At 37.2% G+C, this 21,271-nt stretch overlaps 2 protein-coding genes across 14 annotated transcripts in view; one reads left to right on the forward strand and one right to left on the reverse strand.

The window, feature by feature from the left end:
- HIBCH (3-hydroxyisobutyryl-CoA hydrolase) overlaps positions 1–21,271 on the forward strand; it is a 151,910-nt gene that overhangs the window by 113,192 nt on the left and 17,447 nt on the right. For 4 of the 7 annotated variants that reach the window (XM_061432781.1, XM_061432824.1, XM_061432817.1 and 1 more), the window contains one exon: positions 1,970–2,307. The exons of 2 other annotated variants lie outside the window; for them this stretch is intronic. In XM_061432781.1, coding sequence (XP_061288765.1) covers positions 1,970–2,085 — 116 coding nt within the window. In that variant the 3' untranslated portion in view covers positions 2,086–2,307. Of the gene's footprint in view, positions 1–1,969; positions 2,308–11,950; positions 12,323–21,271 lie in introns of those variants that run through there. One more of the 7 variants, XM_061432811.1, reaches the window with a different exon arrangement.
- The window catches only part of C2H2orf88 (chromosome 2 C2orf88 homolog), a 79,446-nt gene continuing 62,799 nt past the window's right edge, over positions 4,625–21,271 (reverse strand). For 3 of the 7 annotated variants that reach the window (XR_009739469.1, XM_061432834.1, XM_061432843.1), the window contains exon 2: positions 4,625–8,390. Coding sequence is in view for 3 of the 7 variants with exons in the window: in XM_061432834.1 (XP_061288818.1) it covers positions 7,933–8,220 (288 nt within the window). In the remaining 4 variants the exon portion in view is untranslated. Of the gene's footprint in view, positions 8,391–8,419; positions 8,752–11,925; positions 11,948–12,078; positions 12,138–21,271 lie in introns of those variants that run through there. The other 4 variants (XM_061432853.1, XR_009739471.1, XR_009739468.1 and 1 more) reach the window with 4 other exon arrangements.

Below are 21,271 nucleotides of genomic sequence, written 5' to 3' on the forward strand. Positions count from 1 at the left end.
TGGTGTCACACAGAGTCGGACACAACTGAAGCGACTTAGCAGCAGCAGCAGCAGTGTGCTACTTGGGTTATGCTGCTAAAGTATTCAATGTATGTTAATAGAAGCCCTTCTTAACTTAAAAAAGAAAGGTATTATTTTTAGGTATACCGTTAGATATTTTAAGGAAAAAGGACTGAAACCAAGTGACATCAAAGTTCTAATTCACAGGGTAGGGACTTATCAAGCTACTTTTTAATGAAGAGTAAGTATGCACCCTCATCTTTAAGCATAACCTCTTTATTCAGAAAGCAGTATCTATTCTGAGTAAAACTGTTAAAATGTTCTTGCATAACCAAATGTTTGTTACAATTTGCTAATTATAAAGTATGTTAGCAGATTAATTAAACTACCAAATTAGAGGAATGGTTGTCAGAAATGCTCTTAACATCTAGAATAAACTTCTTCCTTTAGAACTTACAGAAAAGAATTTTAAAAGGATTAACTCAGATTTGCTGGAGAGTTACCAACTAGAGTTTTGAGTGGGTACCTCATGAAACCTTCTGAAAAACCTGTTTCCTACATGGCAAGAATGTTTTATCTGTGCTGGATTAAAAATGTTGTTAGTTTAAAATTAAGTAACATTGAAGATTTGATGAATATTCTCTTTGCTTTTGTCCTTCAGTAGACTGTTAAGAAGGTATATAGCATTGACTTGAGAGCTTAAAAGAGATTGTTGTAGAAAGAATGTTCCAGGATTGTTTTTATTTACTCTGTCCAGGGAATGTAAAACTTTCAAATTGGCTGGGATCATAGCATCAGTGTTCAGTATCACCACTGATCAGATACTGGAATCCTGTAGTCAGGCAGCCAAACCTTGGAACCCTCCAGTATCCACATTTAATTATGCATAAATCCCCCTTCCCTCTATCTCCTGAGGCAGCCTGCTGCCTTTGGTTCCCAGATTGCTTCTTTTTTTTTTTTTTTTCTAATTTTATTTTATTTTTAAACTTTACATAATTGTATTAGTTTTGCCAAATATCAAAATGAATCCGCCACAGATTGCTTCTTTAATTATTTAGCCTTTTAGTGATAAACTCATTTTTTAATGTTGGCTGGTTGGCCTTGTATGTTTAAATTTAATTTTCATTCCTCACAAGAATTATGCACAATCTAAGCGTGGTTGAAATTCCCTACCACAGCTCATTCTCTTTTTTTTAATATTTGAGATAATTGTAGATTTACATGTAGTTGTGAGAAATAATATGGAGAGGTCCTCCATACCCTCCACCCAGTTTCCCAAATGGTAACATTTGTATAACTGTAGTATGTGATCACAACCAGGAAACTGACATTTTCCTCCCTTTTAGAAGGAGGTTATGGATTGCTTCATACTTAAAATCCTGTGGGGATTCTGTGTGGCTATGCTAAGTGATGACTATACTTGAAATAAGAGAAGTAGAGCTTCTCGTGATAACCTGAGGTGGTCTGGTGTTTTAATTCAGTGTGAGCTAGATGATTCAGCAAAACAGCAGTATGCATATTAATTATGCATAAAGTCTCTTTCCCTGTACCTTAAGTAATTTTCTTCTCAGTTCAGTGTAGAGGTTAGAAGACAGATCTGGGCCCTCCACCCTCCCCTGCCTTCCCTTCAAACCACACCAACTCTGGTTTTAGCTCTTTTACAGCAGAGATTTCATTTATGATTTTATTAGAAAAAGTTCGAAGGCTTAAATCACTGGATTAGTTCAGTAGGCTGTATTCAAGTTAGAAGCATCAGGCTTAGCATGTTAGGTCATCATCCACATTCTGTGGGGGCTTAATTTAAGGGGAGTAGGGGAAGGAACATATACAAAAATTTCAACTTTGCAGAAAAAGAAGTGCTGTAGAAAAATATGCCTAGTCCAAGGTAGTTTGTGTCAATTCAGTAATTAAATTCTGGTAATACCAGAAAAAAATAAATATTAACATTTCTTATGTCTCTACTTGACAGTTTTAATAGATAAAGACCAGAGTCCAAAGTGGAAACCAGCTGACCTAAAAGAAGTTACTGATGAAGATTTGAATGATTACTTCAAATCTCTGGGAAGTAATGATTTGAAATTTTGAAATGATTGGATTTTTAAAATATTATTTTGGAGCAGAGGTTGCCAAACTATGGCACATGGGCCAAAGCCAACCTCCTGCCTGTTTTTTTTTATATCGCTCAGCTAAGAATGGTTTTTGCATTTTTAAATTTGGGAGAAAAGAAATCAAAGACCAATATAGCATGGCATGTGAAAATTACATGAAATTCAAATATCATTGTCTATAAATAAAACTTTATTGGAACATGGTTTTACTCATCTGTTTACATATCTATCTGTTTTGAGTAGTTGCAGTAGAGATTGTAAGGCCTGCAAAGCCTAAAATATTTACTTAAGTCTCGTCCTTTTCACAAGAAGTTTGCCAACCTCTATTTTAAAAGATGGAAAAATTTGAAGGTCTTTAGAGATTCCTGAGTTAGCATATCTAACTGAAATGGGAATTTTATGTTATGGACACGGCAGGCCTCCCTGTCCATCACCAACTCCCGGAGTTTAGCCATACTCACGTCCATTGTCGGTGATGCCATCCAGCCATCTCATCCTCTGTCATCCCCTTCTCCTCCTGCCCTCAGTCTTTCCTGGCATCAGGGTCTTTTCCAATGAGTCAGCTCTTCACATCAAGTGGCCAAAGTATTGGAGTTTTCAGCTTTAGCATCAGTCCTTCCAATGAATATTCAGGACTGATTTCCTTTAGGATGGACTGGCTGGATCTCCTTGCAGTCCAAGGGACTCTCAAGAGTCTTCTCCAACACCACAGTTCAAAAGCATCAATTCTTCGGCGCTCAGGTTTCTTTATAGTCCAACTCTCACATCCATACATGACCACTAGGAAAACCATAGACTTGACTAGACGGACCTTTGTTGGCAAAGTAATGTCTCTGCTTTTTAATATGCTGTCTAGGTTGGTCATAACTTTCCTTCCAAGGAGTAAGCTTTTAATGTTAAGTTTAATGTTAAGTAAACTTATATGTAGGTTATAAAATGTTTTTTGGATACTTTGTTAACACTTCGTAGAATTTCATAGTATAAAAATCTATTTTAAAGAATTCCGAGTTACTGTAGCTAAAGTGTTCCTTTTATAACATTAGAAATCTCAAGCAGAGAGAAAAAGGTTATTATGAGATTGTCTCTTCATTATTAACTCAGCCTTGGCCTTCCCTGAAGTTAATCAGAATCCCTTCCTATGGTGAAAGTAAAAGCATTATTTCTTGTTGCTTGCAATATTTGCTAATCTGGCAGAATGAGGTATTAGAAAATTCTTATCTCTTAAGATAGACACTCTGCAATTTACATCAGACTTTGGTGTGATAACAGTAATTTATCCTTACAGTAGTTCAAATCAGGAGAAAAAACTTGAAAACCTTCTGGTTTCAAGAAAATACTTGAAACCCTTTTGTTCTGTGAAATACCTTCAGTAATTGCTACTGTTGACAAAATGAGTTTAAGGTACACAACTGTCAAAGCTAAGGTTTTTTCAGTAGTTATGTATGGATGTGAGAGTTGGACCATAAAGAAGTCTGAGTGCCAAAGAACTAATGCTTTTGAACTGTGGTGCTGGAAAAGACTCTTGAGAGTCCCTTGGACAGTAAGGAGATCAAACCAGTCAGTCTAAACGAAATCAACCCTGAATATTCATTGGAAGGACTGATGCTGAAGCTAAAGCTCCAATACTTTGGCCACCTGTTGTGAAAAGCCGACTTATATGAAAAGACCCTGATGCTTGGAAAGACTGAGGACAGGAGGAAAAGGGGGCGATGGAGGGTGCGATGGTCAGATGGCATCATTGACTCAATGGTCCTGAGTTTGAGAAGACTCCAGGATATGGTGAAGGACAGGGAAGCCTGGCATGCTGCTGTCCATGGGGTCACAAAGAATTGGACACGACTGAGTGAACAACACAATTGTGGATGTCCCAGACTTGGGACGTTAATGTCTAGGTAAGAATCATTTTTAAAGATTAGCTTATAATTTATTTTATAACTTGGTTCAGTTTTTCCTTCATTCCAAACCCTTCAGAAACTAAGAGAACTTTAGTTTTGAAAACTGAAAAGCAGGCAGAACTGAAAAAGACAAAGATTATATCCAGCACTCTTTTCATAGATGAGAAAATTGCAGTCCAGAAGGATTTGCCTTACATTTTCTGTTCTCAATATATTTAACATGAATCATCACTCCCCTCCCCCAAAATTAGGAACATATTTGGAAAAAAGATGCCATAGTAATGAATGAACATGTTTACATTTATATTCTTTTTGTTTGTTTTGGCTGCCCACCACTGCATGAGGGCTCTTCCCCCACCAGGGATCAAACCCATGCCCTCTGCAGTTGACGCATGGATTCTTAGCCACTGGACCACAAGCGAAGTCCTACATTTATATTTTTAAAGCTCCTAAATGTGGATGCAAATGATCTAGGAAAATATTTTGTATAAATGGATCTTTATTTTCTTTGTATTTGCTAGAAATGCAAAAAATGTTAAGTCCTTTATGTTAAAAAAATTTTAAATCACACAATGGGAAAAAGCACTTGCTTGCATCAATTAAACAAGAACTCATAACTAGTTAATTGCAACTGGACTTTTATTGTACAGTTAGGAAAAGTGTTTTCACAAAAATAATTGGAAAAAATATACCATTTCATAGGTAAGTCTTACAGTGAAGAGAATTTGCTAACAAATGTCATTTCAAGATGTAGGGAGTACGTTTGAGCTCGTGTCCACTGCTGCAGGGAAGACATGTCCAGTTTGGTCACAAAGATACAGGATGAGGGAATTATGATTAAGCAAGCCATTTATTTGTTAGAACTTTGTTTTTAAATTACTGTTCCTTGATATTATAATTTGTCTCTTAACTTCTGATTTCTAAAAATATATAATTACAAAAGTATAGTTCCCCTATCTCATAAAATGCCAATGATACCGAGTGGGCTATACACGTGTCATGCTACTTGATTCATTCAGCATGTCTCTCTTTAATACTAATAAGGCAGTTTGACACAAACGATTCCTTTGGGACTAAGATCACATTTATCCCCTTCAGAATTGTGCTTTAAGTGCTAATAACCATAGGTGGTTTGCAAAGAACCGATAAGGCAACAAAGTGGAGAGGTCTCGGATCAAAGGCCTGGGCATAAAAGGTGGTGACTAGCACTGAAGAGAGGCTGCATGGGGAAGGGAGCGGTGAGAGTGCGTCTGTGGGTGTGTGGGCTTTAAGTGAGGAACTGGTGCCTCTTCTCCGCTCATCTGCTGCTTCTACAGCTGCCCCTGCAGGTACTCTGTCATCTGCTGGCATTCATCTCCCCCTCCACCGGGTGTTTTTGAGGTAAAAGATTGAATGGTTTTGCACGTGTCATGTGGTAACCAATGGAGTGGTGTGGGAGCGGGGGCAGGTCTTGCCCTCAAATAGCAATACTGGAAGCTTGTTTTTAGAGCCTGATGGGAGTGTTGTTTCTTGGTCCCTCTTTCCCCCGCTTTTCTTTCCCTTATAGTTTGGTCACTGTTCTTATTTCTTTGTGTTTGTGATCTAAGTTTGAACAAATGTTTTCAGGTCCAGTAGCTAATAATTCTTTCAGTCTTGTCTTCTTAATGTCTGTCTCCTTCCTTTTCAAACAGCCTTTCTACTTTGTTCATGAAAGACCTTCAAATGGAGGAAATCTGATATTTAAATATTAAGGCAGGTTAGAAATGGAATTATCCTGTCGAAGATGTTCTCGTTTATTTTGCCATCACACCAAACTATATCTTGATAACAGTCATATGCAGTACATTTGATCTAGCTGTTTCCTGCCTGCCCCCAACATGGTTTATCCACTAACTCACTGATTATACAAGCTTTAAGTCTCTGTGTCACAAGCTACTATAACTCTGTTAAAATGAGTTGGGAGCGAGGAGGTGGTGCTCAGTGACAAAGCCATAGAATCAGAGAGGGTGGCAACAGAGATTAGGCTTCTAGCTAGATTACGATCTGGCAGACATCGTTGTATTACTCCCCTAGAAAGTAAAGGCCAGGGCAAAGGAGGAACCTGAGGTTAAAATATTTAGGTGTAATCAAAGCCTACTAGTCTATATCCCTATGTATGCTGAAAAATCTAGTGTAATGCACTTTCATATGGCTTTGTGTTCTCACCATAATATGTATTATCTTATATACTTAATTATATCTTTTAAACAGCAATGACCTTGTAGTGAAAGTATATGATGTGAGATATAAAATGAATGAAAAATGACATCTAGGCTTTTGTCTGAGTTATTAGTATAAACACTCATAAAACTAAATTTTTCTTCATGAGCTGGAAATGTTTTCCATGTTTTGGGAACTTTCTATTCTTAGCCTTGTGACTTCAGATCTTTGTATGAACAGGGTGGTGGTTCTTCTGTTTCTGTTGCTAGATTATAAGTACAACAGTACAGTACAAACCCTGGGAGCAGGTGAAGGTTAAATGACCAGTTGTACAAATGCAACGAAAGATGACACGCCTGTCACTTTGAAAAGTTTTCTTTGCCCATTTACCTTGGAGAATTTAGTCTGTTTGACTGTGGGCTTCAAAGTATAATGCTAAAACTAGAGGTCACAATTCTGCTTGCTCATAAGGTCATATACATTTATGTCATTAGAGGTCACAAGCTTTTTTCTGCCTTTCTTTATTTTTGATTATAAGGGTCTACTGTATCTTAGTAAAAGGATCTTATAATGTATCAGTTTTCTTGCAAGTTATGTCTTCTTGGTATCTTCTTTCTGCTTTCCTGAATTTTCTGTCACTATCTTAAACTAATTTTTTTTTCAGAAAACTTCCCCAAAAAGCCAAATTTATGAAAATAGTATAGTATATGGCTGTAAATGCCCCCATGGGCTTTTTTACCAGTAAAAATATACATGTGAATATTTCCTTTAGAGGAGTATTTGATCTTTTGTAATAACTATAAATCTCATGCATAATCTGAATAGTAATCTGAATGGTGCCTGTCCATGTACCAATCCCTTATATCTGTGAGACAGTAAAACTTAACACACATGCAGCACTGAGACCGGGTTCTTCTTCCTACCTCACCAGCTAGGGTTTCTGTTACTTTAGTTTTTTGGATTGCTGTTTATAAAAGCTATGCATGCTTGTTTTCGAATATAGTAATATCACTGGGCTACCTAATTCAGTGCAGTAAACATTGTCATGACTTCTATAAATTGTATCTCGTTAAGATGCTTATATGCAAAGTCTGAATCATCCAATAACAGCTGTGATTAGTTAGGGCCCTGACTAACTATCCAGGTGATAGTTATGCTTTTCATCTACAAAAGTAAATATTTAATTAAGGACAGGGTTCATGGTAGACCTCTTCCACATGGGTTGCTTTCTTATGTTTGACCATTTGTGTTAAGGAGGGATCCAAACCTTGACCCAAAAGGTTTTGACAAACAAACCCATCGTTAACCACTCTGGCTTGAGTGCCATTCCCTTACCCAGGCATTTCAAGAAAAATCCTTTCGTACCTTGCGGGTTTTGTTTAAATTGACAGTTATTTTGTAAACCCAGGGTGCTTTTAAAATTCTTACTTCTTTAGTGATGGCATTACTGCCTCTGGAAGGAAGTGGTGTGACACACAGCTGATTGATTCCTGTGGCTCCAGAGGACTTACATTTAAACCTTTAATGACTCAAATCCAAGACCAAGCAGAGAGAAACTGCTGTTAATGTAGAACTGCTTAAAACACTTCATTTTAGGTATTAGACTCTTGAAGCTATTGTAATATTTTTCTTTACACCCAGATGAAGTTATTTGTATTTATTCACACCAGTTTCTGCTATTGTTTCATGTATTTAAACTAGCACCAACTTTATCCACAGTTCAAGAAAGTGTTGTCATCCTACACATAGAATCAAGGCCCTTCACTCTCAATATATGGGATGTCATAGTACTTGAGGTTGTTGCCTGCCCACTGCTGCAAGGCATCACTCAAGATTTCCTGGGACAGGTGCTGTGCAAATTCGAAGACCACAATTTGAGGCCCTGGGGGTTCCTTCACTTCCTCTTTGACATTAACTAGAGAAGGTATCCTGGGTAGAAATTTCTCTTCAGGCATAAAGTTTTCTTCACTCACATGCCTCTTCTCACTCTCAAGTGTGGTGGGAAATGGGAAAGTTTGTTTTGATTTCATGCAGCCCATGTTATGAAGAGCTCTGACTGAGTGAAGGGAAGCAGTAGCAAAGACTACTTCAATAGCATCTTTGGAAAACACCAAGCATTGTCCACTTGATACTGACCAGTGTTTTTCCTCTCCAGGACACTTCAGAAATCAATATTCCCTTTCACCAATCTTCACATGTAGTGTTTTATCTGTCAAGAGAAGGTAAATTTCATTTTGAAGTCATATAATGCAAATTCTGCCCAATTAGGTAGCAAGTAGAAACAAATCTTTACTACTTTACTAAGGTATCAACAGCTTTATCTTATCAATAGAAAAGATAATCATTCAAAACTGGCAATTAAGAAATAGGAAACATTTTTTCAAGATCATGAAACTTTTATAAAACTGAAAAGAGTCAAACTGTTGTTACCTTAGTTTTTTTTTATGTACACCAGGGTTCAGCAAACGATATATAGCCTTTGGTTGTAGTTCACCGCAGGGACAAGAACACTGGTGGGCATAATCCTGGGGAAAACTCACTGGTATGAGCTCCTTTGGCCAGGTGAGATGCTGAGAAAGATTGAAGGCAAGAGGAGAAGGAGACAACAGAGGATGAGATGTTTGGATGGCATCACCGACTCAATAGGTATGAGTTTTAGCAAACTCCAGAAGATAGTGAAGGACAGGGAAGCCTGGAATGCTGCAGTCCATGGGGTCGCAAAGAGTTGGACACAACTGAATGATTGAAGAACAACAATGAGCTCTCCTGGAGGTGGCCATAGAGAGAAGTGAAGAAGAGAAGTGAAGTTGTTCAGTCGTGTCTGACTCTTTGTGACCCAATGAACTGCTGCCTGCCAGACTCCTCTGTCCATGGGATTTTCCAGGCAAGAATATTAGAGTGGGTTGCCATTTCCTTCTCCAGGGAATCATCCCAACCCAGGGATCGAACCCAGGTCTCCTGCATTGCAGACAGACTCCTTACTGGCTGAGCCATGAGGGAAGTTCAGAGGTGGCCATTTTCTCCCCAAAACCTGGCCCCACCCCAGACCCTATAGGCTCCAGTACTGGGAACCCTCAAGGCAGACAACCAACAGGGTGGGAACACAGACCCACTCATCAGCAGACAGGCTGCCTAAAGTCTTCATGAGCCCATAACTGCCAGCTAAACACACCCTTGGAAATAGCCCTGCCCACCAATGGACAGGAACTAGTCCCTCCCACCAGGAAGCCTGCACAAGCTCTTAGACTGGCCTCGTGCCCCAGGAGGCAGACAGCAGGAGCAAGAGGAACTACAGCCCTGCAGCTTGTGAAATGGAAAGGGCAATCGCAGAAAGTCAGACACAATGGAGATGGCACAGGAATACGTCACAGACAATGAACAAGATAAAAGCCCTAAACAACAACCAAGGGAAGTAAAGCTAGGTAGTCTACCCGCAAATAAAGAATTCAGAGTAATGACAGTACAGATGATCCGAAGTCTCAGGAAAAGAATGGAGGCACAGTACAAGAAGATACATACATGTTTAATAAAGAGCTAGAAGATCTAAAGAGATGAACAATGACAATAACTGAAAATACATGAGAATAAATCATCAGAATAAATGGGCAGAAAAATGGATAAGTGTGAGTTGGAAGACAGAATGGTGGGAATCAAAGAAAGAAAATACTAAAACAAGGGAAAAGCAACAAATAATATACAAGGCAATTCCCATAAAGTTTTTCAGCAGAAACCTTGCAGGCCAGAAGGGCATGGCACGATAGATTTACAGTGATGAAAGGGAAGAACCTTCAACCAAGAATATTCTACCCAGAAAGTCTCTCCATTCAGATTTGACAGAGAAATCAAAAAAGTTTTACGGACAAACAAAAGCAAAAAGAATTTGACACTATCAAACCAGATTTGTAACACACTAAAGGAACTTCTTTAAGCAGGAAAGAAAAAAAGGCCACAACTAGAAACGAGAATACTATGAATGGAAAAGCTCATTGGTAAAGGCGAACATACAGTAAAGGTAGGAAATCATCCGACACAAATACAGTATCACAACTAGCAATTGTGAAGAGGGTACAAATGCAGGATACTGGAAATGTATTTGAAATTAAAAGACCAGTAACTTAAGACAATCTTGTTTATATATAGAGTGCTATATCAAAACCTCATGATAACTGCAAACCAAATATCTACAATAAATTCACTCACACACACACAAAGGAATCCAAATACAGTACTAAAAGTCACAAGAGAAAAGAACAAGAGGAAGGGGAGGGAAAAAAAAAAAATCCACCACAATTAACAAAATGGCCATAAGAACCATATATATTGATAATTACCTAAATGTAAATGGATCAAACATTCCAACTAAAAGAACTATATTGGCTGAATGGATTAAAAAAAGCAGGACCTTTATATATGCTGTCTACAGGAATCTCACTTCAGATTTAGGGACACATACAGTCTGTAAGTGAGGGGAGGGAAAAAGATATTCCATGCAAATAGAAATCAAAAGAAAGCTGAAGGAGCAATACTTGTCAGATAAAATAGACTAGAAAGACTGTTACAAGAGACAAAGGACACTACATAATGATAAAGGGATCAATCAAAGGAGATATAACAAGTATAAACACATGCACCCAAAATAGTATTTGCCTTATATATTCAGGTGCTCCTAACAGCTATAAAAGTAGAAATTGCCAGTAACGATAATAGTGGGAGATTTTAATGGCCCACTTTCATCAACAGACCAGACAGAAAATCAATAGGGAAACACAGGCCTTAAGTGACATATCAGACTAGATGGAGATAATTGATATTTAAAGAGCATTCTATTCAAAAGCAGAATACACACTCTTTTTAAGTGCACATGGAGCATTCTCCAGGATTGATCACATGCTGGGCCACAAAGCAAACTTGTTTAGGAAAATGGAAATCATATTAAGCAGCTTTTCTGACCACAACACTATGAGATTAGAAATCAACTACAAGAAAAAACTTGTAAAAAACACAAACACGTGGAGGCTAAACAGTATGCTACTAAAAAATCAATAGATCACTGAAGAAATCAGAGAAAATACCTAGAGACAAATGAAAACAAAAGCCACAATGACCCAAAGCCTATGGGATGCAGGAAAAGCAGTTCTAAGAGGAAGTTTATAGCCATACAATTTTACATCAGGAAACAAACCTAACCTTACACCTAGAGCAACTAGAGAAAGAACAAACAAAACCCAGTTAGTAGAAATCATAAAAACCAGAGCAGAGATAAATGAAAGAGACCAAAAAAAGAAAAAATCAATCAAAAAAAAAAAGCTGGCTTCCTGAAAATATAAAATTGATAAACCTTCAGCCAGGTTCACCAAGAAAAAAAGGGATCATCTTGAGATTCTGCCTGGGGCATCTTCCAGCATTTAACACTAGAAGGTTGAGTCCAAGCAGAGTGGCAATTCTGCTGTGTTACAGAGGCAGAGACTGAATTACTGAAGCAGATGAAATTACAAGAGAATTCAAGAGAAAAAGGAGTTTGGAGGGAGGAAGAAATTTGCATGAGGTCTCACTAAAACCAAGCAGGACCCTGCAGGGCCTTCCTCGGGAGAGACCCGTGGGTCCTCTGCCTTTTCTAAGCCCTTCTCTGAGTTCCAAAGAACAAATGCAGAAACAAAGGAAAACAGTCAAGCAAGACAAAATAATAATAGCCGTGAAAAAAAGTCAAGGATCTTTAGTTCCTCTTCAAGTGCTATAGATAATACCTTGAGCCATATTCTTGCTTTGCAGATACTAAAACCACCAGGTGAAGGACGTTAACTGTCTGCTGACCACCAGCATGCAGACCCCAGACTGGGTGGAACCAGAAGGTTGATGATATTAACTCCAAAGTGCCACCTAGTTACCTCACCACTAACCAATTAGAAGGATGTCCATGAGGTGATCACACATCCCGAGACCGTCTCCCTCACCCTGCCTTAAAAAAAAAAAAAAAAAAAAACTTGAAAAATATATACCTGTATATGTATAATTGAATCACTTTATCACTTCACTATAACCTGAAAATAACATATTGTTAATTAACTTTACCCCAATGTAAAATAAAAACTTAAAGACAAAATGTCCAGTGATAAAAAATAAATTTGATACTTTTCTATTTAATGACTATGTTTTAAACAGTGTTTCTGTATGTTTGTCACTACAGCATCCTTAATTAATCTGAACATGGGTAATAAAGCTTCTTAAAAACAAAAACCCCTTGACTAAAGCCATCAAGGAGTTCAGGGATTTTGACCACGATCTGTTTATTCTCCTTGCTTGGCCCCACACTAGGCATCTTGCAATAAAACTGCTGTCCTTCACCACAACCTGGTGTCAGTTGCTTAGCTTTGATATGCATCAGAAAAGCAGACCTAAATCTGGTTTGGTTGAGGGCTGGGGTGTGTATATACAGAAAACATTTGCAAGACTTAGCAAATGAATACCTGCTCTGGGACTTAGAATTGAACAGTGATGCTATACTTTCAATAGTGCTAGGGAATTCCTGAAGTTCCACACCAGCCAAAGTGAAGAAACCTCACTGAACACTTGAGGCATTTAGCTACTACTTTATGTGACACTTTAGGAGTGAACCCTAGAGCAGAGTTTAATGAAACTTTTCACTAAAGGGCTAGATAATATATTAAGTCCCCTGCATACCAACAGATTCCATTCTGAGAGCACATTTGTAAGTCCAGTTTGTTCCTAAGCCCAACAAAGTTAGCCTAGGTACCCAATTAACACAATCAGCTATGTAGTACTGTATGTAATACGTTTATAATACTTTTCACACAAATAGTGTATAAAAATAAAACATTTTTGAAAATGGCAGAGTAGAAGGACATGTACTCATCTCCTCTTGTGAGAGCACCAAAATTGCAAATAGCTGTTGAACAACCATTGATAGGAGGACGCTGAAACCTACCACAAAAAGAAACCCCACGTCCAAAGACTAAGAAGCTGCAGCAAGTTGGTAGGAGGGATGCAATCACAATAAAATTAAATCTCATACCTGCTGGGTGGGTGACCTACAGACTGGAGAACAATAATACCAAACAAGTTCTTGCACTATTGTGAAGGTTCTGAACCCCAAGTCAAGCTTCCCAGCCTGGGCATCCAACAAAGGGACTGGGATTCCTCAGGGAATCTGGCCTTCAGGGCCAGCGGGATTTGATTATAGGCCTTCCAGAGGACTGAGGGGAACAGACACTCTAGTCTTGGAGGGCACAAACAAAATTTTGCATGCACCAAGACCCACAGGAGAGGACCAGTGACCCCACAGGAGACTGAACACCACCTGCCAGTGTTGGAGGGCCTCCTGTGGAGCATGGGTTGGCAGGGGCTCACCACAGGGACGGGGCACTGGAAGGTCCCCCTGGGTGTAAACCCTCTTGGAATTCACCACTAACCCTACCATAGAGCCTGTAGACCCCTCAGGCCAAACAACTACCAGGGAGGGAGTGCAACCCCACCCATCAGCAGACAATTAGATTAAAGCTTTACTGAGCAAGGCCCTGGCCACCAGAGCAAGACCTAGTTTTCCCATGCCAGTCCTTCCAATCAAGAAGCTTACACAAACCTCTTAGCCTCATCCATCAGAGGACAGAGAGAAGAAGCAAGAAGCACAGTCTCACAGCTGCTGAAACAAAAACCATATTACAGAAAGCTAATCACGATGAAAAAGCAGAAAGTTATGTCCTAGATGAATGGACAAGATAAAATCCCAGAAAAACAACTAAATGAAGTGGAGATAGGCAATCTTACAGAAAAAGAATTCAGAATAATGATAGTAAAGATGATCCAGGATCTCAGGAAAAGAATGGAGGCAAAGATTGAGAAGATGCAAGAAATGTTTACCAAAGACCTAGAAGAACTAAAGAACACACAAACAGATGAATAATACACTAGAAGGAATCAACAGCAGAATAACTGAGGCAGAAGAAAAGATAAATGACTGGGAGGACAGAATGGTGAGAATCACTGCCACAGGACAGAACATAGAAAAAAGAATGAAAAGAAATGAATACAGCCTAAGAGACCTCTGGGACAACATTAAACACATCAACATTCACATTATAAGGGTCCCAAAAGGAAAAGAGAGGACCTGAGAAAATATTTGAATAGATAATGGCTGAAGACTTCCCTAACATGGGAAAGGAAATAGTCAGCCAAGTCCAGGTAGCACAGAGAGTCCCAGGAAGGATAAACCCAAGGAAGAACATACTGAGACACACAGTAATCAAACTGACAAAGACTAAAGACAGGGATAAAATATTAAAAGCAACAAGGGAACTCCCATCAAGCTATCAGCTGATTCTCAACAGAAATGATACAAGCCAGAAGGGAATGGCATGGCATATTTAAAGTGATGAAAGGGAAGAACCTAGAACCAAGAATACTCTACCCAGCAAGACTCCTTCAGATTTGATGGAGAAATCAAAAGCTTTCCAGACAAGCAAAAGTTAAGAGAATTCAGCACCACCAAACCAGCTTTACAATCAAAGCTAAAGGAACTTATCTAGGCAAAAAACCCAAGAGAAGGAAGAGACCTACGAAAATAAACCCAAAACAATTAAGAATATGGTAATAGGATAATGCTGCTACTGCTGCTAAGTCGCTTCAGTTGTGTCCAACTCTGTGCGACCCCACAGACAGCAGCCCACCAGGCTCCACCGTCCCTGGGATTCTCCAGGCAAGAACACTGGAGTGGGTTGCCATTTCCTTCTCCAGTGCGTGAAAGTGAAAAGTGAAAGGGAAGTCACTCAGTCGTGTCCGACTCTTAGCGACCCCATGGACTGCAGCCTACCAGGTTCCGCCATCCATGGGATTTTCCAGGTAAGAGTACTGGAGTGGGGTTCCATTGCCTTCTCTGAATAGGATCATACATATTGGTAATTACCTTAAAATAAATGGATTAAATGCATCAAGCAAAAGACTTTGACTAGTCGATGAAAACATGTGCATGTATGCAGTTCAACTTACCACATCACTCTGCTTGACCCCCCCCCGCAATTATATGTAACTATTTTATATTGTTAACTTAATCATGTTCCCACTATGACTTAGTTATAATTATCTTCTATTTTTTGTCTGGCTATTGATTGTGAAAACTGATAAACATCTTTTACTATTGTGATTATGTAACTATTACTCACTTAATACCACTGTATCATGATTGGTCAACAGAAAAATATTAGAGCTTTATATTACCAAAGCTGGGATCTAATAGAAAAACCTGTAGTCAGTTTTTAAAATCCAGATGCATATCATAATTATCTTGAAATTTTTTGAAAAATACAAATGCTCAGGTATTGCTTTTCTCCAGAGCTCCAGATATTATGTTTCTAAAGAGCAGTCATGTTTAAAAACAACTGGACTATATGATGATCTTTTATTTTTATCTAGTTTGTTTTACTTTTTCTATTTCATATTCAGTATTCCCATTTCATTTAGTTTATGTTCTCCAATTTCTCCTTCTCTTTTTATTTGATGTTCTTTCTCAAGCCTTTAACAAGTGTAGTAGGAAAGCTTTTGTGTGTGTGTGTATATATATATATGTGTGTGTGTATATATATACGTATATATATATATACACAAATGTGTAAAATATATATTAGAAAACTTATGAATTTTTGCCTAATTATGACATTTTGATTCTGTTTTATTTAATATGAATATAACTTTGATTTCTAATTAAAAATAGATATACAACAAGCAACAAAGATTTACAGTAGAGCATAGGGAACTATATCCATATCTTATAATTATGATGGAAAATAATTTCAAAATAATATATGTGTATTTGTATAACTGAATCATTTTGCTGTGAACCTGAAACATTATGAGTCAACTATACTTCAATAAAATATATATATTTTTTTAAATAAAACATTTTTACTTGAAAAGTACAATACTACAGTAACAATAGCTGGTGCTTCTTAACTGTACCAGTTACATCACTGCTGCTTTTATGCTTGCTTCTGGACATCCTAAACTTGAAATAAAGATACTGTACTGTGCAGTAAAATATGCAAAAGCAGAATCACTTGCAGAAGATTACACATGTAGGCCAGATATGGAAACTAACTTAAGTGACAAGACACGTTTGTATCTTTGAAAGTTCGCAACTTGAATGTTCACATATAGGGGACTTACTGTGTATAATTTAGTTTTGTGAGCCACATGGCCCATGTTACCCTACTCAGGCCTACTATTGTAGTGCAGAGGCAGCCACAGATAATTTGTAAACAGACGGGCAAGGAGTAAGTTCCAATAAAACTTAATTTTTTAAAAACAGGCAGCCAGTCCAATGGGCTGTACTGGACTAAGTTTGCACAAACAGTTCCATTTGAACAAAGGATAAAATTCAATACTGTTTAAAGGAAGATGGCATAATCCAAATTCCTACAAATTATCCACAATGTCTACCACATAATAAAATATTACTAATAATGCAAAGAAGCAGGAAAATGTGCCTATTCAAGAAATAAAATTTACTAGAAACAGATCCACAGATGACCAAGCACTTGGTAATTAACAGAACTTAATAGAACTTTAAACAGCAATGTAAATAATTTCAAGGCTCAGATGGTAAAGAACCTGCCTGCAATGCAGAAGACCCAGGTTCAATCCCTGGGGTGGGAAGATACCCTGGAGAAGGGAATGGCAACTCACTGCAGTATCATTTCCTGGAGAATTCCATGGGCAGAGGAGCCAAGCCATGGGATCACAAATAGTCAGACACAACTGAGCAACTAACATACACACACAAGGACATAAAGGAAAAATGATCATTGAGTGAGCAAATAGAGTATCTCAGCAGAGAAATAGGAATTGTAACAAAACACACAAGAAGTAAATTCAAGAGCAAATGAAAAACTCATTATATGGGCTATTGGGCATCGGAGAAGAAAGATTAGTAAGCTTGAATATAAATCCAGAGATACAGCCAATCTGAAAAGGCGGGGGGGAGGGAAGATTTTAAAAAACTGAACAGAGAAACCACTAAAAAGATAACGTAAATATGGCTTAAAAACAATGAGACATTAGATATATTTAACCTAGAAGAAGGCAGGAAAGGATGAATATAGGAGGAAAAAAATAATGGGACAAATAGAAAACAAACAGCAAAGTTGCTGACCATAGATATCAGAAATTACTTAATGAACTAAAAATTTGAATTAAAAGGCAGACTAGGTAAATAAGATCCACATGTAATCAACTAATCTTTGACAAAGGAGCAAAGGTAATAGAGCAAAGACAGTCTTTTCAATATGTACTGAAACAACTGGACAGTCATTGTAAAAAAAAAAAAAAAAAAAGTTTAGACCTAACACCTTTCACAAAAGTTAACTCAAAGTGAGCCACGGTCTAAATATAAAGCAAACTGTAAAACTTAAAAGATAAAATCCAGGAGTTAAATGTAGAGAAATCTAAATGACCTTGGGTTTGGCAATGACCTTTCAGATACAATATCAGAGGCATGATTCACGAAAGAAAGGAGTGATAAGTTGGACTTTGTTAAAAGTAAAGATTTCTGTGCAGCACACTGCCCAGAAAATGAGGAGACAAGTCACAGACTGGGGGAAAGTATTTGCAAAAACATATCTGATAAAGGATTGTTTATCCAAAATATACAAGAACTCTTTAAAACTTAATAAGAAAACAGGTTGACTTAAAAATGGACACTAGATCTGAACAAACATACCTTCCCAGAGAAGACAAAAGGGAAATAAGCATGTGAAGGAGTATTTAACATCATATATCATTAGGGAGTTGCATTTTAAAACATTGTGATATCAGTACAATCTATATGAATGGCAAAAATCCAGAACACTGACAGCACAAAACACTATTGAAGATGTGGAGAAACAGAAAGCAAAGTTGCACAGCCTCTGCGGAAAACAGTTTGGCAGTTTCTTACAAAATTAAATATATTCTTTCCATATGATCCATCAATTACACTCTTTGGAATTTACCCAAATGAGTTGAAAAATTATGTCGACACAAAACCTCATACATGGATGTTTATAGCGGTTTTATTTAAAATTGCAGAAACTGGAAGCAACCAGGATGTCCTTCAGTAGGTGAATGGGTGAACAGTGGTATATCCAGACAATGGAGTATTATTCAGTGTTAAAAAGAAATTATGTTATTAAGTCATGAAAAGTAGCTGAAAAACCTTAAATGTGTATTACTAAGCTCTAAAGAAGACAATCTTTCCAACTGTATGACAGTCTGAAAAAGTGAAAATTATGGAGACAGTAAAAAGCCCAGGGGTTGACAGCACGTAGAGAGGAGGGAAGATTGACTAGGTGGAGCACAGAGAATTTTTAGGGTAGTTATCTGTGTGCTACTATAATGATGGATAATGTGCCAGTTGTCAAGCCCACATAATGTACAGCACCAAGAATGAAACCTAACGTCCGGTAAAGACTTGGAGAGGTCATATGTCAATGTAGATTCACTGTAACTCTCAGATTGGAGTGTTGACAGTGGGTGAGGCTGTGTGTGTTGGAGCAGGTGAGGGGAATGGGAAGAAGGTAACTATTTCCTGCTCAACTTTGCTGTGAACCTAAAACTGCTCTAAAAAAGGAAGTCTATTTAAAAACTCCAACTATATGCTAATTATAAGAGATACACCTTACATACAAATATACTGGTTGCATCGAGAAGGTGAGAAAGGATATACAATGCAAACAAGAAGTATAAAAAAGCTGCTGTGGCTATATGAATATCAGACAAATCAGACCTCAAAGAACCAGTAGTATTACAGAAATTAAGAGGGACATTTTATGTGTCAATGAGAAGACATTATAATCATAAGTGTATAGGTAACTAATAACAAAGCTTCAAAACACATTAAGAAAAACTGATAATTAAAGGCAGAAACAGTATTCTCTCAGTAACTGATAAGAATACCCAAAGGAAAAAAATAAGGAATTCAATTTTTTAACAACACTATAATTCTGCTGGACTTAACTGACATTTATAGAAAATTATACCCAACAACGGTAGGATACACTCTTATAAGATGAGTATAGAACAATCACCGAGAGAGACTACATGATAGTCTCTACAGATTTCAAAAGCTTGGAATCTTAGAGTATATTTTCCAACCATCACAGAATTAATAAATAATAAAATATCCAGGAAAGTCCCAGATACTTGGAAACTAAACAAAAACCCATGGGACAAAGAAGAAATCATAAGGAAATTAACATATTTTCAACCAAGTAATAGCCACAACATATCAAAAATTTTTAAATGCACTTTTGAAAGTTTAAAGGGAAACTGATAGACTTGAATCCTTGTAACAGAAAAGAAAGCATTAAGTCAGTGATCTAAGTTTTCACCTTAAAAAGCTAGAAAAGGAAAAGTAAATTAAACCCAAAGTAAACAGTAGGAAGGAAATAGTATAGATGAAAGCAGAAAAAAAGGAAATGGAACCAACAGTGGTGCTTAAAAGAACATCTCATAAAATAGCTAAGTCTGTATCTAGTCTGATCAAGAAAGTGAGAGGACACACATAACCAAGAAGCGATGGGGAAAGGACATTACTGTATACTCCTTACTCATTAAAAGACAAAGAAGGGAATATTATGAGCAACTCTGTACACACCAAACCACCAAAACTGGCACAAGAGAAAACAGAGTCTGACATCCCTATATAAATGAAAGAAATCATATTTATAACTTAAACCTTCCCGGGAAGAAATCTCTGGGCTCAAATGGCAACTCTGAAGTTCTAAATTCTTTCAAATGTTTCAGAAAGAAATAATACCAATCTTGCCCAAACTCCAGAAAATAGAGGGAGAGGATTCCATATGCATTCTGTAAGAAGTCAGGATCCCCCTGCTACCACAAGTAAAGACAGTTCAAGAAAAGAACACTCTGCAAGTCAATATCCGTCATGAATACAGACTCACATAACACTTTTTTAATGGCAAATTGAATCCAGCATATATAGAGTATGGTTGCTACATCATGACCCAAGTGGGATTTATACCAGAACACGATGTAAATTTTGATTGTAACATTCAAAAGTCAATGAACATAATTCATTGTGTTAATATAGAAAACAGCCAGATGATCTCAATAGATGCAGTAAAAGCATTTGATAAAACAACCATTCACGATAAAAATTCTTAGCAAACTAGAAATAGGAGAGTCTTCCTCAAACAAATATATAACAGTGAAAGACTGAATAACTTTAGCCATGATGGGAACAAGGCAACAGTGTTTATTCTCACAATTTCTATTTATTTTGCAATTTTTACTTAATATTGTACTAGAGGGAAGAAATACAAAGCATACAGTCTGTCAGAAAAAAAAACCTGCCTTTAATTGCAGATGACATGACTTGTATATGTATGTAAAAAATCCAAAGGAATATATATGAAAAAATTAATAGAATAAATGATTTTAGCAAAGTCTCATGGTACAAAGTTATAGAAAAATTAACTGTACTTCAGTATACTTAGTAATTGAAAGATGAAATTAGTGCCATTTGCAATATATAAAAACTGAACAGCTAGGGGTATATTTAACAAAATATATGAAAAACTACACTGTATATGCCATATGTAAATAATATAAATTGTAAACTAAATAGATAAAGTGTTCATGATCTCAAAGATAATATTGTTAAGATGTCAGTTCTCCCCCAATTTATATATATATAAATTTACATATAAGCACTATTCCAGGAGGCTTTTTTGTAGACACTGACAAACTGATTCTAAAATTCCATTCAAAATCCCAGCAGGATTTGTTATAAACACACCAAGTCTAAGCTCACTATGGAAATGCAAAGAAAGAAACTAGAATAGCCAAAACAATTTTGAGAAAGATCAAATTTGGAATACTCACATTACCCACTTTTAAGAATGATTAAAAGGCTACAATAATCAAGACAGTTCTATATTGATGAAAGGCCAGACACACAAATTTTTGGAACAGAAGAGTCCAGAAATAAACCCACAGGAGTACGGTCAATTGAGTTTTGACAACTGTGCAAAAATAATTCAGTGCAAAAAGGCTCATTTTTTCAATGACTGGAACTAGAACAAC

This window comes from Bos javanicus, chromosome 2, assembly GCF_032452875.1.
Source record: "Bos javanicus breed banteng chromosome 2, ARS-OSU_banteng_1.0, whole genome shotgun sequence".
NCBI classification, from domain to species: domain Eukaryota; kingdom Metazoa; phylum Chordata; class Mammalia; order Artiodactyla; family Bovidae; genus Bos; species Bos javanicus.